At 44.8% G+C, this 13,591-nt stretch overlaps 2 protein-coding genes across 5 annotated transcripts in view; one reads left to right on the top strand and one right to left on the bottom strand.

Annotated features, from left to right (window-relative positions):
• The window catches only part of LOC105197676, a 69,013-nt gene that overhangs the window by 22,933 nt on the left and 32,489 nt on the right, over positions 1-13,591 (bottom strand). For both annotated transcript variants that reach the window (XR_005575677.1, XM_011164158.3), the window contains one exon: positions 3,845-3,912. Coding sequence is in view for 1 of the 2 variants with exons in the window: in XM_011164158.3 (XP_011162460.2) it covers positions 3,845-3,912 (68 nt within the window). In the remaining variant the exon portion in view is untranslated. The remainder of the gene's footprint in view (positions 1-3,844; positions 3,913-13,591) is intronic.
• LOC105197674 (inositol-pentakisphosphate 2-kinase) overlaps positions 1-13,591 on the top strand; it is a 79,962-nt gene that overhangs the window by 59,929 nt on the left and 6,442 nt on the right. For all 3 annotated transcript variants that reach the window (XM_026131571.2, XM_026131570.2, XM_039454262.1), the window contains one exon: positions 6,120-6,324. In XM_026131571.2, the coding sequence (XP_025987356.2) occupies positions 6,120-6,324 (205 nt within the window). The remainder of the gene's footprint in view (positions 1-6,119; positions 6,325-13,591) is intronic.

Here is a 13,591-nt window from a genome sequence, read left to right as displayed (position 1 = left end):
TAAGTCGTTAACCGCGACACCAGCTGCGCGAGTGCGAAACGTCGTTATCCTGTTGATATACTCACGAACGTTTCGTTATCTTTCTGCGTGCTGCCGCGTTTATCGGCACCGACGGCTTTACGACGGCTCTAACGAGTCCACACACGAGTTTGAAACGTTCTTCTTCCAAGCGAACCTAGCACAATGTTAGTAACCTGGTTTCCTGCCTGATAGCATTTTGCTCGATACTCGACCGCAGTACGTGCCACGTACGACCAGTTTTCCCGCGGTAATGGCGAAGGATCCGAACCCTCGTTCAGCGCAGTCTCTCTCTCTCTCTCTCTCTCTTTCTCTTAGCCGGGTTGAACCGCGTTGTGTACCTTCGGTGCGCGAAGCGCGCGCGAATGTATAATTGAAATTTAGACGAGGCTTTATCTCTCGAGGCAGTCTCGACAGGGGCATTAGGCGAAGGCTCATTCATCAGCGCGAAGGGACTTTTCGTTGGCAAACCGCGAGTTTCGAGAACTTAATGATCACGCGATGTATGCGACTTCGATCCAATGTATAATTCTCCTTGCGCGCGATGCGCGATGCATCGCCGTTCGTTGAATCGCGGCTCGATTATCTCAGATACTCGCTGATCACAGGGATTACGCTATTTTCCAGGTACATGCCAATAGCGACGCGGATCGCGGACGTTTCATTGGCGCGCGGTTATACGTACGACCAATGATGTATCTTAGTCTACCGTGGTATGGACCTTGACGATACTAATACACAATCGCGAAACGTTGTTTTCTGTTTCCGCACAGTTGCATACGCAATCGTCGCTCGTGCCTCGTCGTAACGTGCACAGTCTCTAATCAGCCAGAAATTGCAATCCGATACAGCTGCGTGCGTACGGCGCGATTATCGTCGCGCCATTAACGTCGTAGAAGCAAACAGATGGAAGGATCATTCGATTCGAGCTTTACTGTTAAACGAAAGTAGGTAATGGCAGAGCGAAGGATACCGATCCGACTGCGAGTATTGGACGTTTGAGTATCGCGATGTGATCGGCGCGGCTCGGCAGCGGCGTTGCTATACGTGTATGGTATCGATCGGATGTAAAATTCCACTCGCGAGTCCTATAAGAATAGGAAGACCCGACCAACCCAACCACCCGTCGCCCGGAGCCGTTCCGTTCTCGCTCTTCAAGGTGCGGATAATTGCGCGCGGCCTATCTCTGCCTAATCAGTCATAGATCGCGGCCCGATGCGCGTGCACACGGTGCTCCGCACCAGCGATCGTCACGCCATTGGACGTGTTGCAGCTCGCCCGGAGGGAAGAGAGGACTCGGGGGTGGGAGTGAGCGGAGGATAGAAAGGGAAGAAGAGGGCGCGCTAGTGAGTAACTACCACGAAGCGACGAAAGGGAGACGGAGATAGAGAGAGAAAGAGGGGCTTATGAGAGACAAGGTTAAAGAGAGAGAGAGAGAGAGAGAGAGAAAGAGGGACCATTAACGTTGGCCGTTGACCCCCGGTTGACGCGGCGGTGGCGGCGGCTGCGGCGGCGGGGATCTACGGACCGGTGGTGGAAGAAAGGAGGGCACTGAAGTGGGGACCAGCCGACCGATCGATCCTCCGCGCGCACCTCAGAACTGTGCTGGCGATCGTGATGAATGGTCGGGCGTCGATCGATGGATGGCTTTGGAGCGATTTGTAATTAATACGCTTCCGCGGTTCTTCCGAGAGTTCCGGGGGTCGTTGACTCTTATCTACGTGTGTCCACACACACGTAGTGGACACTCGCGGTATGAAACTCTCGGGAGAAGATTAATCGTTTATTTTTATCGTCTTTGTTACAGCGGAGCATCCTTCTCGACGATAAACATCGTCGTTCAAATCTCTACTATTACCGCGTCGTGTCGTTGCTTCGTGCGAAAACGCAGACTGAAAATGAACTTTTTATAGCCAGCTAAACGAAAGCAGCATCGGAACCCCACGGTCGCCGAGCACAATCTCGATTTATTCACGCCGAGATTGGTAAGCCGGGATCAGCGATAACACCGGCGCGGTGCGGCGTTTAACCGCGAAACGCGTCGCGACGCGCGACATTTTCGGCCGGGAATTAACGCGCTCGCGCGCATTATGCGGTGTAGCTGCAGGCGCGACGTCGCGTCGCGTCGCCGTCGTTCCGGCAGCCGGTAGCCGGCAGCGCGTTGTTGTCGAGGTCTCCTCCACGTGATCCCGTATCCGATCTGTCGCGAGCGGACGGGAACGGTCGCGACCGCGGCCGCGGGTCATGTTGAATTTAATGAGATCGTACGCGCGCACTGGACACGGTTCGCCGAAGCGGGCATCCGGTCCATCTCTCTTCTCTCTGTCTCTCTTTGTCTCTGCGTCGCCGCGCCGCGCCGCGCCGCGCCGCGCCGCGCCGCACCGAATCGAAACGAAATCGGCGCGACGCGCCGCGCCGCGTCGATATCGATTTCCTGCTCCATTCCCCCTTCTGTGTTTGGACGCGCTTTCCGTCTGTGCGCTCCAGCGACCCGCGCGAGTTTCGATCAAATCCCCGGACTCTCGCGACAGCGGTTACGTCACTTTTACGATGTGTTTGTACGGTAGCAACGTTTGCACAACCGGAGATAGTTGACAAGGGTATCTTCAGAAAGCGCTGAAAGCCGCGCATTGAGAGCGTATCGAATGCGATACACTGTGTGCATATACAGGCTTGACCCGATAGTGTCCCCGCTCCGCGCGTTATCCTTATCGGACTTGGACTTTTTTTACACGTTGCGTTGCGTCAAAAAAAAAGCATATATTAATTTAGCCTCGGAGTCACTTGTACGTAGATTAACTATTAAAAACTACTCGCGTAGAAACATTAATGTAAGCGGCAGTCACGTCGAGCGTTTCAACGAGGTCGAAACGCGCCTTCTGATCTCCCGTTTAATTTCGCTTACGCAACTGTAGAAGCGATTAGCATTTTTTGCTGTTCTTCGTCCCGGTCGAGATGTTGTTCTACTACTGCAGGCAATTAATTTAATTCGCGTTACGGATCGTTTGCCATTCAATCTTTATATAGCGCGTGCGTCCGTCGCGAATCCGTCACCGGCAACAATAAATCATCAGTTATTGTCAAAAGTCCGAAACATGAAATCAATATTACAACGTTTCAATTTCTCAGTCTCACGGTATTTTCCTCCTCGATATTTTCATTACGCATTTTCAAATACACGATCAACATTAATAATAACAGTAACATTGTAAAATAAATTGCATCCTAACTATTAATCCTTATCACGCCCATGCGCGCGATTTTATTTTGCACAATTTTATCGAATAAATTTTAATTCAAATATTAATTGTCTCGATTTATCCGTGTATTTTTAGGCATGCTATAATTGTGTATTTCCGCCATGGAGATACTTTGTTGGCTGCCCTCTCGTATGGGGGAAAAAAAAAAAGTACGCACGCAGGCAGATATATACAGTCGCATTAATAGACGTGACGCATGAAAAACTTGCAGCCACGTCAGCCGGCTTAGCCTATATATCGATTGGCGGTTCATGCCGGGTCGCACGCTCTTGAGAGATTTGCCGAGAGGCGCGAGAAATTGAACGTTCCAAATTTTATTGTGTATTTTCGCGCGAACAAAGCGGCGACGCGTTGAATGCGTGTGAATTATGACGGCGAGTATCGTCGTAAAACAATGCCGCATGTAATATGCAGTATGCGCGTATGTTAAAAAGGCGTTGCTCTGTTTAACGCGCTTTCCTGGCAGTCATATATTTAATGGCGCTGCCTATATAAGGTTAATAAGATCATTCATCAACTAAAATTAATTAAATGCGTATATTATTTCTGATTTTTTTTTTACGTACGTAAAGCATTCGCGTTTCCCTCATATTTCTTCGCTTCGACGACCGCTGCTTGTTGAATTGAACGACAACTGAAACACAATAAGAGATAGCTCGATAATTGTGTACGTTCTGAAAATTTTCTGATATTCCGTTATTTCTTTAAAAATTTTTATTTTTACTTAAACATTTGTGAAAGATAATCATTTTTATCTCACAGATTGTACCATTTCATATTTACTACAAGTGTCTTCTAACAATCGTGCCATCAATAAGTGAAAAATTTATAGATTTTAAATATAAATCTGTCACTAACGGAAGCAACAAACGGTTTTCATTCGATCGATATATTTAACAATGTTGCAACAACTCATATATATATATATATTTTTTTTTTGTTTCGTAAAAATTGTACATCAATGTTATTCCTGTGGAGATCGTGACTGTAATCGAATCGTCAATAGTTGGCGGCGAACGATCAGCAAAGTGGAACGCGTAGCAAAGCCAGTCGAGCGTTCACCGTACGTCATTATTGGGCCGACGGCCGATCGGGCGTTCATCTCCTGTCTTTTTACATGACAAAACGTCGGTCGGTTAGTAGAACGGTCAATTTCTCACAGAGAAGAACGATCGGCGCACCCTGGTAATTAACTTCGCCGTCATTTATTGCGATACTTTGAGAGTGATTAGAGTCCGGCACGAAAATCGCAGCGAGCCATCAAACGAAATGCCGTTTTGGTCTCAGCAGATTGGACAATCATTTCTAATGTTGAATCATTCGGAGTAACTTGGAGTGCGATCGATTCGTTCGGGAAAGCGGCCAAATCTGATTTTCACGGATTCGATACTAATCTAGAATCGTAATTGGGACGCGATCGTAGATCGAAATCGTAAAAACTGACGCAAGGTGGCCGGATCGACGACGCTTAGTCATCGCTCGCTTTTTTCCATATAAGACTACGAAATTTGACATGGTTCGTGATATTTACCGATAACCATGATCGAGCGTGTCGATCGCCGCCGCGCCGCGCCGAAAATCACAGCGCATAATGCGCTACGCTTGTTAAATAACGGTTACATTCGCCCACTTGTCCACGTCTCGCAAAATTGTCTTGCGAATAATGACTGCCTTTCGAAATTCCGAATGAGATTCGACGATGAACACTTTCGCGTTAATAAAATAATAAAAGTGTTGCGTTCGGAAAGATTTTGCGCCGTTGATCATTTCAGATGATTGTTATACTATTAATTGCTTTACGTGTTTTATCCAGAGGTTTCAGGTTGTTTAAAGAATAAAAAATGTTGCATATAACTGTTGATGATATTTTTCTCAAGTAAAAATTGTCAAGAGATTATTTGCTACCGTGATGATGTAACTAAGAAAATAAAAAAAATAAAAAAAAGATATAACTTATTTAAAAACTTGTTTCAAAAAGAGAAAATTCTGATGAGAATTCAATACGCTGAATAAAGAGCTCCTGATATTTTTATTCCTTTACAGTCAGCTACAATATATTGTTACGTTAATATCGCATTTAAAAATAATATTACAAAATTTTTAATCATTCACAGCATTCAAAGAGAAAAACTTTGTTTTTTTTTTTAACACAAATGAGCGATATTAATAGTGGAAGAGAAAAACTTGATAAAGAGACGATTATTCGAATATCGAGCGATTTTCACGTCAATACTTGTCGTCGAGCGAAAATTAGAGTGCCTGGACGAATTAATTTTTGGAGCGTCTTAGAACCTTGGCTTCGTTCATCGATTGATAGTATTCGCAAAGGCCGCGACGAGCAAGACGAGCGCGCTTGGAAACAACGAACGAGAGCGGCTCGGTCGTTATCTTTAACCCAAGAATTTTTCATAAAGTTGACCTACATACGCGTCGACTGCGGTGTCGCCAGGTCGGGAGGCATTGATCTGTTCCTGATAATGCGAGCTACCTTATGTACCTACAGGCGCATAGGAAATGTGGGGTCGTTTGTTCGTTAGGCAGACCGAGACCGCCAACGGAAGAAAAATAGCTGCAAACTCGCGTCCACCTTGAATCTTTTTTTACGCTCATGCGATTTTCCCTCAGTGCGCGGACTCTATAAATGGAATATAATTCCGCACGCAGCTGCGCTGATAGCGTAAAGAATTAAATCGCACGATATTATATTTATAACGTTACTAAAGTTTATCAAAAGATGTATTTATAATATTACCATAGTTTGTGAAAAGTCATAAAGCATTCCAAAACGTGCGATGACGTTGTTTGCATGGCTTTATTGAGTTTATTTTTTCGTCTTTCCAGGACCACACGGTAATACGATTCCGGAAGTCGTTGCCGGGCGAGGTTTCACCGGATGGCGGCAGAACACGCGTGCAACGGGAGGTGGGGTACGCCAGAAACGTGGTTTCCTGTTTTTTAGGCTCTTATATGCAGATCCCCGAAATCGTTCGTTACGACGCGGCCGACATAGCCAAATTGTCGGACGCTGTCCGCCCTCTCCGACCAGGTAAATTGTTTTCCCACACGTCAGATGTAACATGACGTTCTTTATCGCTCCTCGTTTTTGCATAGAATGTGCGGGGATTCCCACGAAATATATTGGCTTCTTTAAAAGCTAAATTGAGCCGTTTCGTGAGTCTTTGTGATTTTGTGTAATTAGACGCCACCGTCAATTTCACGCGTCTTGTTTCATTGTTTTCTTTTTTCTTTTCTTTTTTTTTTTGCACGCGTCCAATTATCAAGCACCCCGTACGCCGCTTTCTCCAACAAAATGTAAGTTTCCAATATTTATACGTAATCGTGTTGCTCTTTCTCGGGAAACAAACACGAACAGGTGCTGTCGGGTCGTAACTAGTTTCAATCGCACCATCTTTTCGTTTTTATTAAGGTAGTCGCTGAGTTATTTTACGTCGGCGTACACCTGCCACCTTATTTTTTGATCGCTCCGGCCGAATAACCATCTTTCGCGTCCGAAGCCTCCCGGGACATCGGGTTTCTTGTGCACGCGATGAGTCTGGAGCTGAAATTTCATCGATTTCGCTGCAATATTGTGAATAAGAGGCGATCCAGTTGCATCTTATTCTCATTCTTTTTTTTTTGCCATGCGATCGATCGTATCGAGTTACGATATAAGTACATTACGGATGCATGCTAGAGTGTCTGTAAAAAGACAACTGAATGTTCTCCGCAACTATACGCAAATCAATCGTTATTGGATGTTAATGGATAGACCGTCGCTAAGCTCGGCGACTTTAATCAATTTATGATTTCGCGAATTCAATTAAAAATAGCGAATAAAGCACGACTATTCTCGTTATTGCAGAATTCTCGTATTCGGATAGCCATTGAGCGTAGAAAAAATATACGCGATGAATATTACAAAGCCGTCGTGTTACAAAGATTGTCGAAAAAAAATTTTTTTTTTCGATACGTATTTTTATTCTTATTTGGATAAGATAATGCGATGTCTGACTGACGTACGTCTCTCCAATCTCATTCGAAATCGCAATATTTTCGCGTAAAAGTAGCGTCGCTCGCGTGACGCAGCCCGTTACATTAAATCGCGGATAATGAAACATCACTGTCACCGTTAATAGTCACAATGGCGATAATTATATTGACATTTTATCTCGACGGTAACGGCTTTCTATCCGCGATGGAGCGCGCTCCTCTCGAAGCCGCACCGCGCGCCGTAAAGCGAAAGAGCCAATGCTAGGGAAAACGGTTTCTTCCCCTTCGAAAGCACGGTGAAATACGCCATAACCATCGCTTCTGCGTTCGTATACTCACGCGCGATCAACCATACATTTGCCCACGAGTATCTTTGCAATTTAATAACGCTTGCCGTCGTATCGGAACGAAACGATCAGCGCGATGCCTATATGCATTCCATTTCTCGAGAGTTAATTAAGCAGGTTGTCGAGAAAGAGCGAGCGCGCCGGACACAGCTTTCCCACCGAGTGCAACGCGATCGATAGTAAACTCTCTTACAATTGACTTAGAATTCAGCCAAATGTCACGGGCTCCAATCGGGCGGCGCGGCGCGGGCGCAGCGGCGGCGGGGCGTTTCGTTCGCGCTGGGAAATTAAGTGCATCGCGTCCGCCTTGGCGGACTAAATTTACGACGCGCGGCTCCTGCGGGCTGTCTGCGACCCACACTCTCCTCTCGGCTGCAGCTGTGCGCTCTCGAAAAGATGACGTCGCCCGAGATGAGAAGCGTTCTCGTGAAGACGCTCTAAAGCCAGCGCGCGGTCGCCGAGTGCCGTGTCGCTGCTTTATCGTTTTTCGCCGTTATCCGTTTTTGAGTCCCTCCTTGAAGTCCCTGCGACACACGTGTCCCGCATAATCTCTGTTTCGCCATTTCAATCACGTTTCTTAATTTAACGCCAAATTTCACGTATGTATTTCACACTTTCAATTTATAAAAAAAAAAAAGAAAAAAAAATGTCGGCATTGGCCGCGACGTTTCACAAGCGAGACGTGTACCATCATTCACTCCTACGAGAAAAGGCCACGACCCCGAGGTGTCCGCCAAGATATCGCACCTTCGGAAAAGCCAGAGTAGAATAAGAATGTTTAAATATCGTTCTCAGCGACGCGGCGACGCACTGCGAAATCGAGAGATCACTGATCTGAACGAAGGACGAGAACGCGATCTGTGTATGTACGTGTGTATGCTTAAGTGAATGCAATAAATAAAACTTCACTGACGAGAGAGACGCGAATGAATCCTTTCCCGCTGGTTTTCACAGCGTGCATAGTTGTTGCATCGTCGTGAGTAGGACGTCTGTAAAAATATGTCTCTGTTCTGCTGATGTCACTCGAGAAGATGGAAAGACTTGAAATAGTAGCGAGCGGAAACTTTGGGGATGTATTAAGGAGAGATTGTGTCTCGACTTTATTGTTTCTGATAATGTTCTCAACTTTCGGAAAATCCAAATATCATTTGACATGATGTAAAAGATGGGAATCTTCTCGATAAAATTGAAGCCGGCGCTTGTACACGCTTGCAGCGACGAATAACGTCAGAAGGATGCTGACAAAATTGGAGAGAAGCAGTTATTATAGTAATTAAAAGGAGGAAACCCCTCGTTAATAAATATCGCTGGAGAGAGATAGATGTTTCTGGCCGTCGCGTCTCGTCGTGCGATCATGACAGATTAAGCCGCGTGATAGCAAGCGACCTCTTTTAATTGTTTTTTACTTTTTTTCTACATTTACTTAACATCCTCGCAGAAATTGGTGACAATTATTTTCATACCGCTAATCGGCAGGATTACTCGTATTAAGGAGATATTCTAATCTATACACTAAACAAAATTTTTTATTTTCAAATAAATGTTTGTTTAACGTCATTTCCTTAATAAAGAATTATTTCCCAAGTTTAACAATAATTTATTATACTAATATTTATTTAAATAAAAAAAATGATTCGGAAAAAATTTTTCTTTAAGTAAAAAAGTGGTCTACTCTTTTGGAAATTTTTTAAAAGAAAACTGCTATGCACATTTTTTTATACTTGTTCACATTCACTTCTACATATTTAGTAGATATTTACAAATTTTTGTATAGCGAAATGTTTATTAGTTTTTATGTTTTCTAAAAAAACTAATAAACATTTTACAATCGACATAATTTTTCGAAAACTACTCAAGTCAATTTTTGCATACTCGTAAAGACTATCTGTTTGTCGTGTGAACCAGAATTATGGTGAAACGTATAAATAATTTTTTCATAAACGTTTGTTAAAGTTTACATTATTCTTTTTATTTCTCAAAATATGCAAACTTTTTAGACTGAAGTATCCGCTTAGTAAACAAATTCCTCGCTACAATGTTCATTTCACAACGTGACAATGTTTTGAGTGAATACATACGTGCCACTTCTTCGGTTCACAGGCTTTTAAATTTTTTAGCGAACGATAAAATATGTACGTTTGAGCTTTCGCTGATATTTAACGCGTCAGTGTTATCGGATCCCACCCGAAGCTAAAATTAAATATTAATATATTTTCTGTACGTTTATTGTCAACAAAAACTGGCAATATATACGTTCCTATCTCCGTTCCGACTTTTTTTCTATCTCGCGCAAAAGGTCAAAATCAGATTGTAGATGCATATGTATGATATTTTGCATTTAAAAAACTGCGAGATATTTCAGAGAATCTCACGTTTGGCAACTGGCGTCAATAATAAACTTTATTGCACGGAAGTTGAAAAGCAGAATCATCGATGCACGTACAAATCGTTTCGCGATTGATAACGAGCCTACGCATTTGGAAAACAGCGAAAGAATCACGTTCGGCGATTATGACTGACGTCAGTAACAAGACAGCAAAGTTAATTAATTCGGAAGCACGGTAGAGAGCGAACGCCTACGTACGATCATTTCCATTTGGCGAAAATTTTCCAGCTGCTTCCCTAGCTCCGTCCATATCCCAGAAGGATGCGTTTTGTTCGAGAACATTTATTACACGCGCACACAATGAAAGCGCGACGAGATCGTGGCTCGCGATCGCGCGCGAGAGGGGGAGGGGGGGGATTTATTTTTGAATAATGCAGCGACGTTTATCATCCGCTATCGGCGAGAAGGAGATCCGCCCATTGTATGCAACGCGCGCGGTAATTTCGTTCGGTGGAACTACTTCCCTTTTCTCTTACGGTGCTTACGAGATCACCCCGGGCTGCTCCGGGCTGCTCCGGGCAGTCGTCGCTCCACGCCTTATCGGGATCCGTCGATCACGAAATTATTTCAAGATATTAACAAGCGATCCTCCCTTATTAATATGTTAATTTTTCACGTAACGCGTAGCGCAATAACGGGGATGACAGCCAAGTAGAATATAGCAAATATATATATAAGGGATAAAAATAAGGATAAATTCGTGTTGTATATTTTTCGCACGAAATGACACAGCGCGCGGGCCGCGTTTCCACGCAAAACGGACAAAGACTCGCCGCATAGACGCGACGTTCGATACTCGTTTGCATACGTCCACACGTGGGCGTGGATCGCCGTTGTTTACGCATAGACGCCCAGCGACGAGAGCGTGCAGGGTGCGCCGGGTGTTTTCCACCGGAAATCTGTTGGACAAACTTTGTGAAACGTGGTCCTGCAAGAAAAGCCTTGATAAGGTGGGTGTGCAGGATTTACGCGCTGCTGCATCCAAGGGGAAAGAGATGCTAATCGAAATGCCCCGTGTCGCATCGCGATCTCGTGTACGCAACGCGTACAAATTAATTCACTCTTATATTACCCTATATGTATAATTAACGAGTCTTGATTGTGGCGTTTCGAGACGACTTGGCGTCGTTATGCGAAGAGTAAAGCGAGTTTTGTGCTCTTTTGCGTCGCACTCGCGTGATCGTGTCACCTTTTTGTTCTCATGAGCGTAACGGTTCTCGCTCATTGGCGTGCGGCCGGCATGTTCGTGACAGGACTTACCGAAGAGAGAGGGAGAATTTATTATGCTATAAGTTTATTATACTTACTAAATGCTGAGCAGCGAGAGCTCATACTCGGTCACCGTGTCTTCATTTTCTTTTATGTAATTTCCGTTTCTACTATGCATTTTTATTACGTTGAATAATGTACATTTTTTTTCTCCCTTGCACAATTTTATAATTACTTTCATGTTTTTATTTTTTCTATTTTTTTTTTACTTCCTTCGCTTATTTTCCTTTTATTATTTCCACCAATGCGTTTTCGCGTATATACATACATTTTTTAAGTCATCTGATATTACTCGATCATTCGTGCGTTTACCTGCGTCGTAAACACGTGAATGATCCAGTGATATAAAATAATTTATAGCAATGCATACGATGCCGGAATAAAATTGGAAACTGTTACTATCAAACTCTATAATTGAGTTCGCAGAGAGCGCACGTTCTTTTGCGTTCCCGGCACCGTCGTGTGCTCGCACTTATCCGGATAAACTTGTATTTATCCGTTTACACACCGGTTTACCGACGAAAAGTCTATCCGGTCTGGCTCGGCCGCGGCTGTGCAGATGCAACAAGTGGTCGGCCGTGCTCTTCCGCTTTTCTTTTCGCGGCTTCGTCGATATTCCGACACGTTGGCACTTTCTCCGGCGACGGCGATTGGAAATAGAAGCTACCGTCGTTCGTCGGCCTCGTCGCCGTCGTCGGCCGGTTGATTGCAAAAGGTACACGCGACGAGGGTAAACGACATCGCGGCGGCGACGTCACGTGCTCGACTAGAAAATATATTTCGCGACAAGTCGCCGCGATTACGAGCGAAGAAATCCTATTTCGCCAGTGCTCTGCCAGCTCTGTACTATTTCGAGAAATATCGTTAAGGAAACGCGGCTAATTGCCGCGCTTGCTGATGCATAACGTGCAATTTGTATGAGAAAAAAAAGGTGTCTTTAAAAGGCAAATAATGTTTAGCGATATAACAGTTTTAAACTATAGACCGTATCTAATTTTTCTTTTATCGCGCTCGGAATATGTAATAAAATTCAATATTCCTCCTGCAATTTCCATTTTGCATCGTGCCTGCGCGCGTTATCCCGCTTATAAATAATTCAGCTGTAAGTATCGATGCCGCACGGCTATTTACTCGTGTTCCCGATTATCGTAACGAGAATCAATTATTAATCGTGCTCCTCCGACAAAAATACAGCAGCGGAAACTTGATCAGCGCGCGTTGTACGAATCGGACGTTCCTCCGATAACGTTAAAAGCTCTCTCTCTCCTCTCGAGGTCTGTTGTTCGCCGGGCGGGTTATCGTATCCGCGAGCGCCTTTGCACGCATTGTGCAATTCGCGCGACTGTCGATACCTCTATCTGCGAGCCGCGTTATTCCCGGACTGGGGAATCGCGCGCGGTATTATCTCCGACGATATTGCGCACTCGCGTGATACGGCAGTATCGATTTCCCGTTGTAAACGTGCGTCACCTTGCCTCGCCTCGCCTCGCATCGCCTCACGGTTTTCGTGCGTGTCGTTACCAAAAGTGGAAACGACAAAAATACGATGGCGATATCGGCAATTTCACCGTCAATTTCATCGTCGTCGGCGAAATCATCCGCGCGGCCCGTTCCTCTATGACACGCCGCAGGGTACATGTCCAACGCGTAATAACGCATCATACGAAAACCGAATTCCGCGTGTATCGTGCCATCGTGACTCTCCCCGCGGCCGCTTTAATTTAAGTCTTTCTAATTAACGACTCGTTCGAAGAAAGCTCTCTTGTTTTATTACTCGCGATACGCGCGACGTCCAAGCGAAGCAAAGAAAATTTCGAAGAAGAAAGATTATACGTCGCGTGAAAACAACGTTATCCTTCTCTTTCCTCGATCAAGTTAATATAAAAATATTGCGAGTTATATTTCCGGAAATCGATATTGCCTCACGGAACTTGAAATTTTTGCGATTCGATATTCTTGCGGTATATAACGTAACGCCGAGTCTTTATGGTCCGCGTTAACGCAAGCTGCACCTGCCGCAACCTCCGTCGTGAGGGTCTCTGGTTTTTTTTTCTTTCTTGTTTCAACCTCTCTCGTTTTCTGAGATAGTCTTCGATATCATCTATTTTCGGAGATCAACCCACGTCACGCGGAATATTTTTGCAACTGGACCGCTCCGGGTGTGTCGGACGTTTATTTTCAAAGATTGAAGCGAGGAATGTGTAAGCGGAGACTATGTAAACCTACGCGGCATCGCTACTCTGCATCGCCGTCGCTGTTATGGCGAGAATCTCCTTTATGCACTTACGATAGATCCGTGATAGACTTAACATATTTCATTT

This window comes from Solenopsis invicta, chromosome 10, assembly GCF_016802725.1.
Source record: "Solenopsis invicta isolate M01_SB chromosome 10, UNIL_Sinv_3.0, whole genome shotgun sequence".
Taxonomy (NCBI): Eukaryota; Metazoa; Arthropoda; class Insecta; order Hymenoptera; family Formicidae; genus Solenopsis; species Solenopsis invicta.
The sequence above is the reverse complement of the archived record's forward strand: the minus strand, read 5'-3'. Positions and strand labels throughout refer to the sequence as shown.